Here is an 18,926-nt window from a genome sequence, read left to right as displayed (position 1 = left end):
ATTTTTTCAATATTATTTTGATCAAAATACAAACATGAACCGTGGTATAATAAATATGAAACCAATTGCAACAGTTAGACTAAATCTGATATACCTAACTCTTTTCTTTTACAACAAATCATTAATTCTGTTTCCTTGTCAACGTCTCATTTGCATATCAAAAAGGAAATTGTTGCAACCGCCGATCAACTGTTGGCGGAAGTGCAATTTGATAAATTTGTTCAGAAAATTAAGCATGTGTGAAATACAAAAGAAAATACTTTGTTTACAAACTAATTGGCGAACAATAAATGTAATATATAACAAGAAGTCGGCATAATTGTTTTCATCCAATAATTTTCTTATGCACGTGACAATTGTAAGTTGATTATTCTTGAATAAATTCTAAGCCTAGGCCTAGGCCTATCCTAGCTAGGCCTAGGCCTAGCCACTAGCCAGGCATCCCATCATCATGGATATGCTGCTATATGCAGGCTAGGCTTCACTGCACACTGCACTGTCATAGATAAGGCTCTAGTTAGGCCTACTGTAGTCGTAGTAGCTGTGTGATAGGCCTAGCTTATATATAAGGCTACAGTAGCTAGGATAATTTGGGAAGTGTACAATGTTATGCGCAATTTGAATGGAAATTTTTGCGCACCCGGAGCAGATAGTTTATTTTTTGCGGCTTATTTTGTTGAGTGTGAGTGACAGTAAGTAAACTAAAATTGATTTATAGATAAATTCAGTCAGTCCAATTACAATTAACATATTTTATTTGCAAAACAGATTTGTATGTCTCATCATTTTTACCATATTTATGTGTGCCTGTAAACCGATCAAAATGAACTAACTTTCTTTGTAAAACAAAGTTTCAAGGGTTCCTCTGCAACTAACTATTGTGCGACATAGTGAATCGCTTGCATCTACCTACCCCGGTAAAGAACCAAAAACAAAGAACAAGTTCTCCAATGCTTCTATAAGTTTAGTGTTTATTTAATGAAATGAACATAGCTTACATTGGAAGTTGGCTCAGTTTACTGGTTTATTTTCAATTTTGAAAATTTCTGATTTATACGCCTACCATATTCGTCGTCAACTTTAAATCTTAATATTTTACTGATAATAACCACATCAGTAATAATTAACAATTGCAAAACAAATCTGATTTAGTAAATAAAGGTATTAATGATTAAAATAATGCTGTCAAATACCAAGATACAAGTATTGATTACTACTGTAATTATAGTGGATTATGTGTGTCTGATGAGAGATGCCTATTTCTGGAGTTTAACAAAAGATAAACTGTTTCCATTGTCAATGTCACTAGTCTCAGAAATAATACTTTAGTTTACTAGCAATTATTCAAGTTGTTACTGTATTGATTTGTACAGAATTTGTCTTTTCACATTTGAATTTAGTCCGACTTCAAATTTGCATGATTTTTGTAACTGAAGTGGAGCTGTACAGTAGCTTGGTGGTTAACATGTTTGCCTTCCAATCCCAAGGTCCAGGGTTCAATCCTGTAGTGCCAGGGTTGTAACTCCCGACTGTTTCAACGCCACAGGACTCCCTATGCCTCAGATGAGACTTAGTTTATAAGCATGATAAATTATAAAATAGTTTATCCATCCTGTAAATTTGGTGAATTACTCGCTGTGGATATGTATGAAATTAAAAAAAAATATTTTAAATACTGCACAAAAGAAAATGATTTAAAAAGGAACGATGTTTTAAGCTCTGTCTACACTATCAAACTTTTGTGACAAAAAAATGTGATGTGCCCATATATGGACATGATGATGTCATATCACTACCATATTTGGGCATATCACTACCATATTTGGGCACATCACACTTTTTGTCAAACTAGTTTGATAGTGTAGACAGAGCTTTAGGATATGGCAATTAATTTTCAATTTATTATGACTCATTCTTGATTTGAGAATTTGACTCCATACTAGAAATTTGATAATTAAATATATTATTGCTAGTATTGTATTCACTCACTCATTAATGTTGCAGACAGATTTAAACATCCTTAATAATGCTGTATCCATAACTAATTATCCTTATCCTATTGTTTTTCAATTGGCTGATGATTGTATTAGGTTTGTTTAAAACTAGTGGTGTACTGTAGTAAACATTGTTTAGTTTGATTAATTAAAGTGCATTTTTCTGTACGAAAACTACAGTACGTATTAAAGAAGTAAAGTATTTATGTTTTAGTTTAAACCTAGAGCAAAGAAAATGTCTCTTTGCACTATGTAACTGTAGTTTTTCACGCTGCTGCTTTAGCCCGCTACGTCCCAGGAGGATGACTCATTAATAAAGCAGAAGTTATATATCTAAGGGCGACAGTTTTGCGAAAATGCATACTCGACTATAATTTATAGGTAACAGCTGCTGGACCCACAAAACGTCTGGGAAAAGAGTCTAACAGTTGAACGACAAATCCCAAAGCATTTCTTCACACTTGAAGTATATAGACTGATGAAGTGACCCCCAGACTTGACCTTAGCAATAAAATAAACTAAGTGACTGATATGAAATACAGACTCAATTTATATTTGTTCACATATAACGTTTAATTATAACTCAAAAACCATGGTCTGACAGACAATTTAAATATTTTTTGCTTTAAATTACATTTTTTCAAGTAAAATAACTATTATGTGACAATAAAATGACACATTCAAAAACAAATTTGAAATAAAAAATATTTTTCAGAGGGACAATATATCTTTAAAACTGTTACGTCAATAAGCGAGCAGCTAAGACTAAGAAATATTTCTTGTTTAAAGGTAGAAATCTCAGTCAAGTATGAAAACTTCTTGGTGATCCCATATTAAACTCCACAGCAGGGGGTAACCCAAAGGTAAAATTCCTCAGAAAAGAGCAAGTAGACTGTTGAAAGTGAAATGATTTTTTCTGAAACCTGTTTTGTATAGCATTTAATATTTTAAAATGTAGCAAAACAATTTTATAAAGTAAAAGTGGGAATAAATAATTTAATGTTTTAATTACCTCTTTCAGGCATTACCAAAGTATGATGAAGGTTTGTTTTTGTCTCAAAATCAAGATTTCCATACACACTATTTCTGCATTTTAAACTTCATAATATTAATAATATAAAACAAACCCTCTTCTTTTTGTCACTGTATGCCACTATTAACCTGTCTTTAAGCCTCATTATCGGCGTCATTAACTAGTATAAACAACTAATTTTATAATTAAACTGGCTACTGTATGTTTGATTCAGTGCAGTTTTCCATTAACCCAATTAATATTAATCTTGCAATAGTCTCACTGTATTGTGCCAAGATTTATAATTCCTTTTGTGGTATTATTACACTACATTGCTTAATAAATAATAACCTTTTTTTACACTCTTGGTTGAGTGATATTGTGGTAAAACACAAGCAAATAACAAGTGAAAGCTTAGTACCTTTAGGCTTTCAATATTGAACAATACAAGCGATACCTACTGCATTACAATGGCTATACTTTATAACTGAATTCAAAGGTTTAAAATAAAATCTATTGTTAATTGGATTTGGTCCATGGAAAGTTGCTAGTGGTAACAGTACATACAATTCATCATGCATTTTGTAGACTGCTTATCTGGTTTTAGTAAATTCCCATTTTCGGTATGCCAAATTTGAAAAAGGCTTGAGGAATTTAAGGTACTGTACTTTAGGACTATTTAGTATTTCTACTGTATGCTATACTGTACAATGTTGTACAGTAATACTTCATGTACAGAATACGGGTTAGTTTAGTCTTCGTGTGTAAACAGACTTTTTCAAGATCTTTTTTGGTAAGCAGGCTGATTTCAAATATTGTTTGCAAATATAATTTTACTGTTTACACTTACAGATACTTTGATTACATACACTTTTGGACTTTGAAAGTTTGTATAAAACTACTGTGTTTGTTTTACTATTATTACCAGCATTTGTACTTGACTGCAAATTCACTCTTTGACATTAACGTTCATGTCACTGTTTATGTCAGTCAGTGGTTACTTGTAATGCTCTGTGTTAATAACATGCACTAAAAAGTAATTGCTGTTTTACTGTATAATCTGTTGTCAGTCATTTCTATACATCCAATATTAAACACAATCATATTGAACTTGGAACTTGTCTCATGACAATAACAAAAATGTATAGTTTGTGTAGTTTGTTGTAGTTTATTGGCAAATGGGACGTTGTATTTAAACCATCTTATGCAAGGGTTTTGTCATTTGAGTATGCTTTACCTGGGAACAGGTGGCTTGTCATCTTTTCCTTGTGTATTACCTTTTGACATTTACTAATGCAGTATTCAGGAGGTTAGAGGTTGCTATGATTACATCAAACTAGTAACAGTACAGTATGCTAAATGGCAACACAGTCTAAAATATGTACTAACTTATTGTGCTGAGCATATATTGTGCTGTGTATAACAACTCCCTGATTGTACGCTATATAAAAACAGGAAATGGAAGGATATACGATTCGTTTGTAATCTATGCCAGTGAATGAGGCGATCGATTGCAATGTAGTAATAAGTAATTAGTGTTGTGTTAAGGGTTACTGAAGTTTTAGAATGGAATACAATTGATTATGTATGGCAAAAATAGAATTTTGCCAAGTATACTTGCTTTGTTTGTATGTAGCATGATAGCGTCTACAATTTTGAAGTTATCATTCTCTTCACAATTAAAAAAAAGAAAAATGTTTGTATTCTTTATTCTCTTTGAATCTTTTCTTGCAGTTATTCTATAATAACTATTTTTTTCATTTTTTTTTAAACAGAAGTAAATAACTTATTAAAAGTACAAAATGGCCTATTAAAAATATGATTTTATTAATCTTTATTTTTCGTGTTAATGGCTTTCCCATATGTATACAGTTATAAATAATTTAAATCATACATATTTGGAACAAATCTAAAGAAAACCTGACAATCATTATAGCACATACAGTAGTAAATGCAATGCAATTATAATTTTTTCTACAGAACAAAGAATATTATTGCTATTGCAAGTACAGTGTACTACAGTATGTTAGATTACTCTTTGTCCTTAAGTGGCTTTTATTAGGGTTGTTTTATACTGTATTTGCTATGTTGTTACAATCATGTACCAGGGAGTTAATTGGCCTAATTGTTCTTATGTACAGTAATTTACTGGCTGCACAGGGGTTTGTTAATATACCTCAACAGTATGTTTTTCAGTACTTTTTTGTACAGTATGAATTAAATGTAAATGTTTGTTTAATACAATTTAAGTCTCGTAACTGATCATGAGTGAATAGCTGCTCACAAGTTGATGGGATTCTAAGCTACCATCAGTAGACCAGTTTATTTGTTTCTACTACTATGTAACAGTTTTCATAGTTTACTGTTGTCATTTGTTACATGTTTACAGCATAAATCACTGGGGTTAAAGGTCCCTACTTTATTGTGTGGACCCCATGCTAGGGTTTATGACAAAATACCACTTGCATGATTTATGAGGGAGTTATGACGTAAATGGGCTTATGAGATTTTTATAGCTATTTTTTTGTTTTCATTTTAGTATAGTATAGTCTACAGCCAGCATCTTTTTACTACATTTTAACCATTCTGGTTTATTTAGTTTTTGAGATGACTCAAAGTTATTTACTTTTTTACCTCTTTGCTTGTTGGTAAGCTTTAAACATTTCATTTCTACCCAATTTTCAGCCCTAAAGAATCGGCTACTAAAAATTAAATAGGTGATTTATCATACATATTGTAAGATAGAGTATCTCTACAGTGTGTTCGCACAATAATACACACTACTAATAAATATATATTGAATTTACAACAACATGTGCTACTACTATATGATATTGATCTTTTTTTTACAATGGTTCTTTCCTAAGGAAATTGCTGCTTAATGCTTAGGAAATAAGGTTTAGTTCAAATTATTCATTCATTCATTGTATAATATACTACTTTATCATCAACATTCATTCACCCATAAAATGAAATTAATGATCTTAAACAATTAAGGGGTTGAAGATCAAGAAACAGAATTCTTATTAGCTTTCTTATAAATTACTATCACAATTTCTAATTCGAGATTGTACAGTAGTTTCTGGTTAACAAGTGATAAATTGGTGTATAAATTAGTAAAGCTTTTCCCCAAATATTGTAATGTTAAGGTACTGTAGATTGGAATATTTTAATAGTAATTTATTGAATAGTATAGTACTAAATTGTACAATTGTATTTTGTAGGCTCCCTCCTTCGTACATACATCAAATAACTAAAATGAGTATCTTAAAATGACAAGAATATATTATAAGGTGCAAATAGGCTATACAAGTCTAACAATTTGGCGTGTGTGTATCTATGAAAATATATTTGATGATAACAATGATATAGCAAATGATCTACAGTAATAGTAACATACTGTACAAATGTATGCAACCATTATGTTAAACCATACCTTGACTTTCGCTTTCACAGTAACAGCTTAATGGCATGAAGGTCATTCATTGTATATTCAAGTATTACAGAATTGAAATTATTAATTATCATTTAAACCTTTGTTTGTTTCCAGATTATGTGAATGTTAAAATGGAGTGATGAATTTTTCCAACTACTAGTAAACAGACAAAAATGTTTTACAAGTCATATACAACATAAGAGGAGAGGGGTGAAATAAGGCCACGCTGTATCCAATATGGCAGGGCTACATCACTACCCTCCAAATTACAATCTCAGAAGAGACCAATCACTGGATGAATTTGAACAATTTGAAACCTTTTTGAAAATGCAATCCCAGAATTCAGAGGAGGGTAATTGGATGGAAACTCTACGAGAACAAGGAGTATTATGTGACGGAGAATTCGATGATGAGGATGAAGATGATAATCTTCCATTGGATCGCCAAAGACATCTCCAGCTTAACACATCAGAAGAAGATGCTCTTGCCAAACAAGGTGTTCTTTTTAGCACCGATGATCTTACAACCGATGATCAAAGAGACATGTCTGAGAGGCAGTCAAACTTCCACGGAAACCGTAAATATCATGGCAGGGATAAGTTTGAAGACAATAATGTTTTAGATGAATTCCTTCATAAAAGCACATCACCATATAGCATTGAACAAGAGGAGGAACCAGAGTTAAGTTATCTTGATGATGATGACTATGAAGGATCAATACCTTCTGATCAAACTGATAACCGGTTAGAGGACCAAAACTCGGAAGAATTTAATTCAGATTCTGAAAGAAAACATGATGATGGAGATGAAAATCATAAACGTATAATATTAAACCATCATAATACTTTAGCAAGGACTATACATGCTGGGGTATCACCACATCCAGACTCTTTCACAAGAGATAGTGACCCTATTCCATTCTCTAGAAGCCAATCCATTAGATCTTCCCTGCGATCACTTCATTCAGAAGAATCCGGATCTGTCGCACTTGACAAATATTTAGATCCACAGCTTGAAAGAACAATTCAGGAGGTAGCGTCACAAGTAGAAAGCTTTGCAAGTCCGCGGCATAGTTCTGCCGATGGTCATGCATACATGACTAGTGAAAATGAAATGGATACTACTGGACAAGTAACTTCTTATATGACAGAAGAAGTTAATGATGTAGAAGTCAATGACCCCTATGGTTCACAAAGGATGCGGAAAATGTGGAAGGAAGATTCGGCATTGGAGAGCTATGAAAGTGACACAGGACCGGTCAGTGAATCAGCTAACATGAATCTTGGAAACTTTGTACCAAATGCAGTATTACGCAATCGGCCACCTAAGCCTTCTGCGATCAAGTTAAAGAAACAATATCCAAATAATCATTCTCTTGCACAACCTATTAAAGCATTTACTGTGAAACCTGAAGAAGCCAGCATTAATGGTCATGATGAAGTCTTTGAACGTAAACAAGAGATTGTTGATAAAGAGGAATTGATGTCATCAAATGGCCACAAGAAAAAGAGCCCCAGGATGATATCACTTTCAACACTTAGCATTGACTCAAATTTACCAGCTGATGAACTAGTCCACCAATTAAAACATGAGAAATCTAGCCGAAAGCAAAATGATGAACTGGTAGATCGCTTACAACTGGATTACGATGACCTACTACAGAAGTATGCTCTTGCCGAGGTTACTATCGATCAACTGCGATTAGGAGCTAAAGTAAATCTGTACTCTGATCCAGAAACTCCCAGAACAAAAAGTAGGAACAACACACCCAGAGCTAATCACCAACAAACTATTCATCTACCACAACCCCAAAGAGCTGCTGCTCTCAGTACTCATGCCTCACAAAAGTAAGTTGCATTTTAGAAATATAATTATTTGTTATTGATATTTTGTATTTTTTTTTAAGTCAAAAAGAAACAATTTTCTAAAGAAAATTCAATAAAATTAAAAACTATGATTTGCTTTCAATAGTAGAAGATCAGAAAATAGTCAAATGCTATCACCGTATGAAACTCCACCACCAAATCTATTTTCCGGGCATGCATCGGAGGGAACAGAGGGGTCAGCTCCAGATGATGTGAACAAAAGGAAGAGATTGACGTCTGAAAATGCAATTGGAAGGGTACAAGTTGCGTCAGGTTCACAGCAAGAGGATACTTCATCATTCCCTGAGTTTACAGGGTCAGAGGGCATAGTTATTGGTTTGCAGTTCCAAACAAATGGGCTTAGAGAACAGGTGAGTAATATTTACATACTCGTTCAATGATGATGGTTGTGTGTTAGGATGCTCCCACTTGAGGGTGGGGTCCATAGAATGTACCATTATCTGATAGGGGTGTTTTTATAAATTATATATATTCGAGTTGTTGATCTCTTCTCGGAGAGAATAGGCTAATGTCGATTTTTCCAGGTAAGCTTGCACTTATAGATTACCAACACCACTTTTGGTTTACCTTGATGGTTACACAACTCTGTATATAATTCCTGTCTGTACCATAGTACCAGGATTGCATCATTTCCAGCATTGCTACAAACATGGGCAGATCCTGGGAGGTAGTGCTGGAGGCATGCACACTACCTCTTTTGCCAGCTAAAGTGAAATTATGAACTCTTCATGCACTCCCAAGAAATTGTTGTTTTTCAAATAGGTAGAAGTATTTGAGTCTCAACTTTCAAACAATGAGCTTCAACCTTCCGAGCAAGATCAAATATTGAGCAAGTTACGTAGCAATCATGAAAGACTTGAACAAGACTACATGCAAGCAAAGGAAGAGCACCAAGCTAGATGCCGCAGAGAAGGTAACTTAAGCAATGAAAAGTTTGATCCAGATAGAGAACTAGAAGGTGAAGTCTTCCAACTAGGGATGAAGCTTGATGATATTAATGAGATGGTGGAAGAAAACTTGCGCAATCAAAGACCGGAAACACCACCAACAAGACGAGATTTTATACCTGAACACAGCATAGAAGATGAGATTGAGAGACGGAGACAGAACATGGACCAGGAATATAATGCCTTAATGGACAGGTATATTACCATGCACTCTTAGCATTGTGTTTGTTGTTTTTTTTTTTTACGAGAAATGGCACAGTCATTTAAAAAATATTGTTAGATATTAATTAAGAACAAATTACAGTTTACTGAAATAAAAAATGACTCCGCATTTGATGGCTTGCTTTCACTACCACAGTATGTTAATTATCTATTTTTTCTTTTTCAGATATGACCAGTTAAAAAAATCCACATATTTTCCCAATAGAGACCAAGAGGTAGAAGAGCTTGTTTTGGTAATATTTTTATTTCTCTCTCATTTCATTTCATAACTATAACATTAATGTATTTACTCTTAGTCTGTTAACAATGTACAGTGATATGTGGCGAAAACAGAACAACAAGGAATGATACCAAATGCCCGCAAAGATGACAAATTAATTTACGCAATACATTTATTGTGAAACATAACAAACGGCAGTTAATTCTTAAAGCCAATCAGATGAAACAATCTATTTTTAGCATTTTAAAAGGATAAGAATTTGGTGAAAGAGAAAAAAAGAATTAAAGTTGGTTTTTTTTAATACAGTAGTACAAGTTCACCCCCCAAATAACTAATGAGGAAGAAGACCAAAAACAGATAAGCTAATTATTTACAAACAAATAAAAAAAAATGTATAAAGTAAATCGTTTACAAAAGAGAAATCTAATCTAATCTACGGTAATAACTAAGCCAAGCTAAGCCTAAGACCGACATTTGATGCGAGCTACTTAGGTAGCACATTGTTTCTCTCTTTTTATCATAATTAACCATAAAATGTATATTTAAGACAAGGAATGGTTTTGTTTTTAAAGTAATGCATTATTTTTACAAAACGTCAAAAATACACAATTTTGAGGTATGTTAATACATTCTGACATTCTTTTATGTGACTATTTTTAATGGACCATATTATACACTATTTTTAAAGTGACAAATTAAGTTATAGTTATTTAGTAGATTTTTACAATATATGATGATCTTGTATTTTCAGAAACTAGAAAACTTGCATCATCAAGACCCATCAAGGTATCCACTGAAGCCACACGTTGGTGAGAAGACATCAACTATACCAGGGCAGTTTTTAAGTGCTTCCTATCAAGGTGTGGCCAGCCCAGCCTCATCAAACAAAGGTGACATCTCTTTTTCATCCACTCCAGGAAAAACACCAGACTCTTCCAAAGTAACTCCAAAAAAGGGTATGTACATTTGTCAAATTTCACAAATAATATAGTTTAAAAATACTGTAATATGCTAACAAATCTGGCATCAGTTTTATTGTAATAGTATTTCAAATACACATTTATTCAGAAATATTATAGTTATTTACATTGTTACATACAATATTTCAGGGATCTTCCAGACAGAGAAAGTTTATTTTCTGTAGTCTTAAAAACAAAAGAATGTGGTAAACAAAATCAGAACGAAAAATCTAAAATGTGTTAATATTTACTAACTTTTCTTTTCTCTAACTTTCTCAGGTTCTTCAGCAACTAAGATTCCACATTGGAACTCTAATATGAACCATGAGGGCAGTATATCAGAATCTACCGCATCTCCTGACACTGTTCCTAGAAATATTACAAATAAGGTACACCAACATGTTTCTATTTATTTCATGATGTTTATTTTTTAATTTTTTATTTATTTATTTTATAAAACGTCCAGAAGGAGAAGTAGTCTTAACTTTTATTAATATTGACTAACTTTTCTTTTAAAACAATGTTTCTGTAATTTTATTATAATAAGTAATTTTTATTCTGGTAATGATCGTTTTATTTATACCAAAAAATACCCAGTGATTTGCTTATAACAATATTTAAAGTGGTAAATGTTTTGTGGCAAGGACACAAGGAATATGTCATGTCTGAATAAAAATCCTCTCAAAAATATAAATTAAGCACTGTGTTTAATTTTTAAAGATTTTACTAAAACAGCATCTTCTTTTCATCAGTTTCATAAAAATGGTCCAGGAAAATCAGCATTGCCACGACCACGAAGTCAAGACTCACAAGAGACAGGATCACGTCAGAAGTCACCAGAGTTGGACAGAGATAGTGGATTTATGGGATCTGAGAGCAGCAGACAATCTCAGCTAACTAATCATTCTGGGTTAGTTTCATAATAAAGCCAATATAATGTTCTCCCAATTCAACTAATACAAAACATCCATTATCTGTAAAACCTACTATCTAAAGCTCTGTCTACACTATAAAACTAGTTTGACAAAAAAAGTGTGATGTATTCAAATATGGTAGTTATATGATGTCATTGTGTCTATATATGGGCACATCACATTTTTCACATAAGGTTTGATAGTGTAGACAGAGCTTAATACCTATCAACTGTTCTAAAGTAAACTATTATTAAATTAATTTGCTGCTTCCATCATCAATGTCAAAGACTAGTTAATATGAGGCAAGACCATTCAGATTTTGGTATTACGAGGTATAACAGTAGTAGTAGTAGTATAACTGTACAGATTGTTTTTCAACATCCACAAAATGTGTACAATATGTGCAATAGAACTATTAAATCGAACTGTTTACTGTGCATTAATACTAATACTGAATGGCACTGATACAATATTAACCAATCCGATTGTATAGGATACATGCAGCTGTGTTATAATATACAGATATTGACTGCTTAGAGGTTAAATATAAGATTTGACATCCCCGAGGGAATGATATTATGTTCGAGGGAATATATATTTCCCGAAGCGCCAGCTGAGGGAAATATATATTCCCCGAGAACATAATATCATTCCCAAGGGGATGTCAAATCTTATATTTAACCGATATAAAAGGCAATATCTGTTATATTATATAGCCAAGAACAAGTCTGCTGGTGAAGCTAGGCTAGGCCTCCTATTCTATAGTATTTGTATTGTATGTAAACAAGCCTCCTGCCTAGACACCTTACCTTGCGAAGAATAATATACAGATAATTACTAATTAATGATTCCTTGGCAATAAAATATTCACTTAGGCCTAGGTCGTTTAAATTAACAGAAGAATTTCCATCAATAAGCCTATTAATAATAATATTATAATCAGGTAGGCCGAATAAACAATTCATCGTCTTCTCTTCGAGGAGCCGAATCACCGGATGTTCAGCGCGTAGTTACTAGGTTACTACCGTGAGTATTGACCAATCACAAACGGTGTTTCATCACATTTAGGGAGGACTAATAACAAATGAGGGCGCTATGTATGCATAGTTTAAATAGTTTAGATGAATAATTTCTTGAAGCAACTTCCGTGGCGCAACGGCGGAAGCGTTGTCTTGCGATGGTGTGACAATTCCCACCCGAGTTCAAATCCAGTAGATGACTTTTGTTTATTTATCGGCGAACGCGAGTGTTGCCACACGAAAATTACACAGTCAATATCATCGAACTCGAGAATGTATAGGATTAATGACAGGGGACACGATAATTACGCGAAAATTACTCAGTCAATATCATCGTTCTCGAGGATATATACGATTTACGATCCTCGAAGCGACAGTCATGTGACGCAGTTTCAACCAATCACGTTCACGTATTTACATAGGCTATGTAATATTACTGAATAGTGAGCTGTTTATTTGATGTACTGTATTAAGAGTTAACATCTATGCTGTGTATGTTCGGTGCTGTTAGATGAGTATCTGACTTGAGTCTACATTACCTACTTTTCTTCGTTTACAGAGTTGGAACAGTAACCTTAAATGGTCCAGGAAAAACCGGAGTCCATCAACCTGAAAGTGATACTACACTTCCAACACGAACCAGGAGGTTGAGCTTTCAGCGTCAGCCAAGCTATGACAGCTACGATGGTCCAATGACTCTCCATTTTGAAAGTGATGCAGAAGATGAGTCATTCTCACAGTCAGAACAAACTACAGTGCGATACCAACCACCACAGCGTGATCATAGAAAAACATCTCCTAATAATGGTATGATCCTCACTCACAGTTATATTTTGTTAATATATTTTTATTGTTCATTTTATAATTGATTATTTTGAATATATCCAAATACCCCTTCGGCTCTAGTACTAGACCACTTTTGGTTAACTAAGTAAGAAAAATGAGATGGCAACACATTTCTACCTTTAGTGTACATTTGAATATATCATGCTTAGAAAGCACCTGACATACCTAGATACTATAGATTCTGATGCCTGAGAATTGCTAGAAAAAGCACCTATGTTTGGATGAATTTATAAAATCATGGCATCCTCTATCGTATGGTCTTGTTTTTTTTATATTTCATTTGGAACCTCTGATATTATTTAACTACTACGATTTGATTTTGAAATGTATCCTATTACAGTATTTAAATATCTGTTTTTAGGACACATCAGTGCAATACCTAGCCAACCCCAGAAACACCAAAAACAGCAGCAAGGTACAACCTATCAAGATTATCTGACCCCACAACTCTCTGATTGTCTGCCACATTCTCATAAACAAACAAGCCCTCCATATGCAACTGTAAATAAAACAAAGGTAGTACCTGATACCAGACAAACACAGCCTGAAAGACTGAAAGCAAGATATCGTAGAGACAACGATTCACATTCAGGGACCTCTCCAGTCATTCACAATGGATTTCATAACGATAGTGTATATCCTACTAGACTTGTAAAATCGGATGTAGAACGTCTACCCCAGGAAGATTCAATATCTAATGCCACAAGGAGCAGTGTAAAGAGTTCCAAATTAAAAGCTCTTCAAGAAGAAATTGATCAACTAAAAGACAGGTTATCAGAGAATGGTCATACCAGGGGTCATGACAGAGGAACTCATATGACACCACAGCATCCTAAAGAGTTCTCTCGGAGAAGAATGAAAGTTCTAAGCGATAGTGCGTCAGATACATCAAGCATAAAGAGTGAAGTTTTGCATTCGCTTCAAAATGAAGTTAGGAAATTAAAGAGCAAACTAGCTGTACAAGAACATGCTCCTCAGGGTCATGGTTGGCCTTCCAGTGGCAATGATTTTAGAAAGACTCTTAGGGAAAAATACATTCCAAACTTATCTTCCAGAGATGATGGAAGCATGGGAAGGTCAAGCAAACCTAATTATAAAAGAACAAGGTCAGGCAGCAGTGATGTAGGGGACATCTTTACAAGCATGTCTGACTCAAGGAGATCTCCATCAAGAGTTAATAGAGGAAATGTTGCCAGAACAAGAGAACCAAATACCAGTGTCTGTACATTTTGTCAAGGTTCAGGTGTCTGCTCACATGATGATCAAACATTCCAACCTTCTCAAAATGAATATTACCCACAGTCACAACAAAGACATCAATCCAATAGCTATTCATCAGGTACCCACAGAAGACAAGCACGAGGTAACGCTGTTTCAAACTCACCACATACTGCAAGTTTTATAGTGCAACCTTCTCAGCAGAGTTATTCCACACAACCTCAGTACATGAGCACCCCAGTTGCTCATACAGCCCCTCAGTATATGAGCACCCCAGTTCCGCATACAACGCCACAATTTGTGACAACTCCAGTTACTCAAAATACATCACATTACACCCCAGTGGCTCACAGTCCTTCACAACAATATGCACCCCAATATATTAGTACTCCTGTTCACCAAACATATACACCCCCTCCACAAAATTACAGCCCACCACAACAGCAGATGACGGTTAGGGAGTACATACCAACACCAGTGCATGCTCTACCGTCAAAGACAGATGCAAGATTTTATGTAAGAGGACAGGAAAAGAGAAGTCGCAGTCACACATCCAGTGAAGAAGAGGAGTTTTATTACAGGAGGTAAACATCAATAATTATCAATTCATTTTTCTAATCACTTTGAAAATGTAAAAGTAAGTCAACATTCAAACAACAATCAAATATAAATTTATATTGAGGCAGTTTTAACTTGTTTTTTAATTAGATTTTTTCCATCTACCTGCCTATGTAGCTCTTTGATTCAAATCTACAGAATGTATATTGCAATATTTATATTGTATGTATCTTACTTTGATAATTATACTTTTTCTTCTCGGTAGGTCACCTCATTCAAAATCAAGAAATCCAAAAAGCAGTTATGTAAAGAGAGACTATGCAAAAGTAAGAATAATTGACCACACACCAAGATTTAAGAATTGATATCTGAACCAGTACAGTATTAACATAATTATAATGTCATCACAGACTTCTGTTGTTAACTGATAAGATATTTATTACCCGCTATTTCAATAACAATTGAATTATGCATATTTCTTTGGCTTGCTGTGCAACAGAAAAGTGTCATTTAAAGCAGGCTAGTAATGTACAGTAACAATAAATCTTATAAATAAAAAAAAATTGTTATGTATTTTAGACATCCAGTTTAAAGTCTGATGCCAATTTGGAGGCTGCTATCAGAGTTGCTCAACATTTAAAGTCAACATCAAAACGAATGCTCTCCAGTGTACAGCATGATCTTAACAATTCTCTGAGTTTACGCGACATCTTGGCATAATGATTCTTCCAAACATATCTTTCCAGTGTCCGCTGTGACCTTTAACCTTGTACAAGTACAAGATATTCTGGTTTGTATTTGGACATAATTCCAGGTTTACAGTACATGCTGATTTATCTGTAACAAAACAACTAAGGTTTTTAATAGTGAATATACTGTAGATATATTTTAAAATATATTTTTTATTGTTACTGTACTAAAGGGGCCCAGCTATTTGCACCTACCCCTTGACTATTGGCTGATTGTACAATTTTGAAAAGGCTGATTTTTTTTGTATTTGTTTGTACATCTTCCACACACTTAGCAGCATTAAGAGTTACTGAATTGATTATAGAAATGTCCAAATGATTGCCACAGTAAAAAGGTCTGTATAAAAATATGCAAAAATTAAGGTTAACAACAATTGAGCATTATTTTGCAGTACAGTATTAAAGATCTCAAATGATTGTTGCTGAATTTAATTTTAAGGCTGAATTTCACATGTAAATTATTTTAACGGCTAAATTCTTTAATGACTAAATTAGCTGAATTATTTTAAGGCTAAATTACTTTTAAGCTGAATTATTTTAAGGCTAAATTAATTTTAAGGCTGAACATTTTAAAGGCTGCATAATTCATTTTAAAACTAAATAATTTTAAAGCATACAGTATAACAGGCTGAATTTTAGAGGAAAATTTTATGATAAATTGAATTACTATGTATTTTTTGAAAGAAGTGACATTTTTATAATTTGTATGATACTTCTGTGAGATGAGGAAGGAACCAACAACTAACACCTATTCATGGGACATCCCTATTAGGGACACTTTGTCCCAATGGTGTTCTACTGTATACAGTAGCTTTAAATGATGTCATTTTAAAGGTGCTAATATGACTCCTTCCATATTAATAGTATTATTATTCCACATGTCCAATAATCTCCAGTAATCATAACTTCCAACACTATCCAAATCCAAGTCCAATTGTCCAATTTTTTAACCAGTGCTTGCCCAGAGTTTTACTACTGTGTGTAGTCGAATGATCTGGTGACTTAAATGTTCACACTTGTGCAATGATCCAATCATCCTCATTGTAGCCAATTTTTACTATACTATTATTTTTTTTTAAATCGTCTGGTTCCACTAAACCTGAGATCCACTAATCCACTGAGTTCTGTCAATGAACTGGTAGTCATATGATTCTGAGTTCTACTAGCCCTGATTTACACTGTCCAATGAACGAGGAGTAGTCCCATGAACTGGTAGTCCCATGATCTGGTAGTCCCATGAACTGGTAGTCCAATGAACTGGTAATCCCATGAACTTGTAGTCCAATGAATCCTGTGAACCGGTAGTCCCGTGAACCGGTAGTCCCGTGAACTGGTATTCCAATGAACTTGTAGTCCCATGAACTTGTAGTCCCATGAACTTGTAGTCCCATGAACTGGTAGTCCAATGAACTGGTAGTCCCATGAACTAGTAGTCCCATGAACTGGTAGTACCATGCTAGTTTTGAATTTCATAGTGAAAGAAATCACCAGTTTGATGTGCAATTATTTAACTGTTTCACAGTCCATTTACCCCTAGTCCTCCTAGTCCATTGGTACACAGTGCTCTCCCATACATGTTCAGGAAGTGTTTGTTACATACAGTCTTTCAAATTGTAAAATAAATGTTTATATTATCTTTTATTTTTGTAAAAATAGTGTTTGTCCTTTCTCGGTATATTTCTGCAATTTATTTTATAATCTTTCATTTGTGTCTGAACGTGAATCATAGACAGTTTATATAAATTACGCATACATAAAGTATCTCCATTTCATAGTGTGTAATTTTAATAAATAAGATGCAATTACGTGTGCGACTCTAGGGTTTCATGATCAATTCTAAAACAATATAATTTAATGTGTAAAAACAACATGTAAAAATAAACCAAAATAAACGACTGTACTGATGTGCTGAATACATCTATATGTAGCAATTGCTCCATTCTTCAACAATGTTTCATTGACTGCTTTTTTAAGCAATATCAAAGTTAGAAACTAATGTTTATTTTTTATATGAGAAGGTGCTATATTCATATTATCGGCGTGAGTAATTATTAAAATATAATCAGATTTGTACTGTGTATTATATGTTGTTGTTATTTTATTCTCAAACAATTTAATCTCCCTGAAATCTAAGATCAGCTCCTCAAGCTCAGTGACATCAATGTAGCCCTGAAGTTTTAATGGTTTAAGTGAATAATAGTATTAGAAGTGATACCATGTTCAATAGAACATCAACCCAGTCAGATGAATTTTGTGACCTTTGACTCTACTCTTTAACAACTTTTATTATTTACCAAGAAATCAGCCCAATGGTGGTAATACAATATGTGTGAATATATGGCAATATTATGGCATAATAAGTGACTTTTGAAAAATCAATATTTTGGCCATTTTTCAGAAAAAATACCTGTACTTTAGTACAGGGATTTTTGCGTAAAAGTGATGCAGACACACATATCTATATGTAAATTGACTTAAGGGCAAAATTCGGTAAATCGCACGTTACTTCTAGAATGTTTACCCGATGGTATATAAAGTTGGTCCGTACTTTCGGTACTGATTTTAACCACCTGATGTAACCCTGGTTACTAATTAAGCTGAGTTAGATAATTAGTTATTGACAATTAAAACGAATTTAGCTTCAACCATTTGCCCCAAATAGAGGGTGTTTTCCGATCGTGGTATACACTGTCTAATGCATGTCCACCTTGAAAAATACCCGCACACAATAATATGAGCATGCTTCGCATTTTCCTATCTCCTCCTACGATAATTGTTTTTAATAGATGAAAATCAGTTGAACAGCTCGAGTATAGCATCATAATGTTGAAGACAGGCTGATTTTCTTAAAAATATACTATGTTGATAGATTTAATCATGGTTACTATACTATAATTTGGCATCCGCAGACGCACATATTGTGTTCCAAGCATGTACACATATGTA

At 33.7% G+C, this 18,926-nt stretch overlaps 1 protein-coding gene across 1 annotated transcript; it reads left to right on the top strand.

Annotated features, from left to right (window-relative positions):
- Positions 1–229: 229 nt before the first annotated feature.
- LOC144836842 (uncharacterized) lies at positions 230–18,058 on the top strand. Its single transcript, XM_078691717.1, has 12 exons — positions 230–358; positions 6,557–8,289; positions 8,414–8,678; positions 9,091–9,470; positions 9,664–9,730; positions 10,469–10,673; positions 10,956–11,065; positions 11,429–11,586; positions 13,169–13,416; positions 13,817–15,257; positions 15,497–15,557; positions 15,811–18,058. The coding sequence occupies exons 2-12, from the start codon at positions 6,680–6,682 to the stop codon at positions 15,949–15,951; spliced, it is 4,686 nt and encodes a 1,561-aa protein (XP_078547843.1). The 5' UTR covers positions 230–358; positions 6,557–6,679; the 3' UTR covers positions 15,952–18,058.
- Positions 18,059–18,926: the final 868 nt, after the last annotated feature.

The sequence above is a fragment of the Antedon bifida genome, chromosome 3 (genome assembly GCF_963402885.1).
Source record: "Antedon bifida chromosome 3, ecAntBifi1.1, whole genome shotgun sequence".
In the NCBI taxonomy this organism is placed as follows: domain Eukaryota; kingdom Metazoa; phylum Echinodermata; class Crinoidea; order Comatulida; family Antedonidae; genus Antedon; species Antedon bifida.
This window is presented reverse-complemented; position numbering and strand designations above follow the sequence as displayed.

What these genes read in the sequence shown, in the direction of transcription:
- LOC144836842 (XM_078691717.1), top strand. Translation starts at nt 6,680, where the DNA reads ATGGCAGGGCTACATCACTACCCTCCAAATTACAATCTCAGAAGAGAC. An exon ending in CAAAGTAACTCCAAAAAAGG is followed by an intron (nt 10,674 to 10,955) that starts GTATGTACATTT and finishes TAACTTTCTCAG; the next exon opens with GTTCTTCAGCAACTAAGATT. An exon ending in TAAAGAGAGACTATGCAAAA is followed by an intron (nt 15,558 to 15,810) that starts GTAAGAATAATT and finishes TATGTATTTTAG; the next exon opens with ACATCCAGTTTAAAGTCTGA.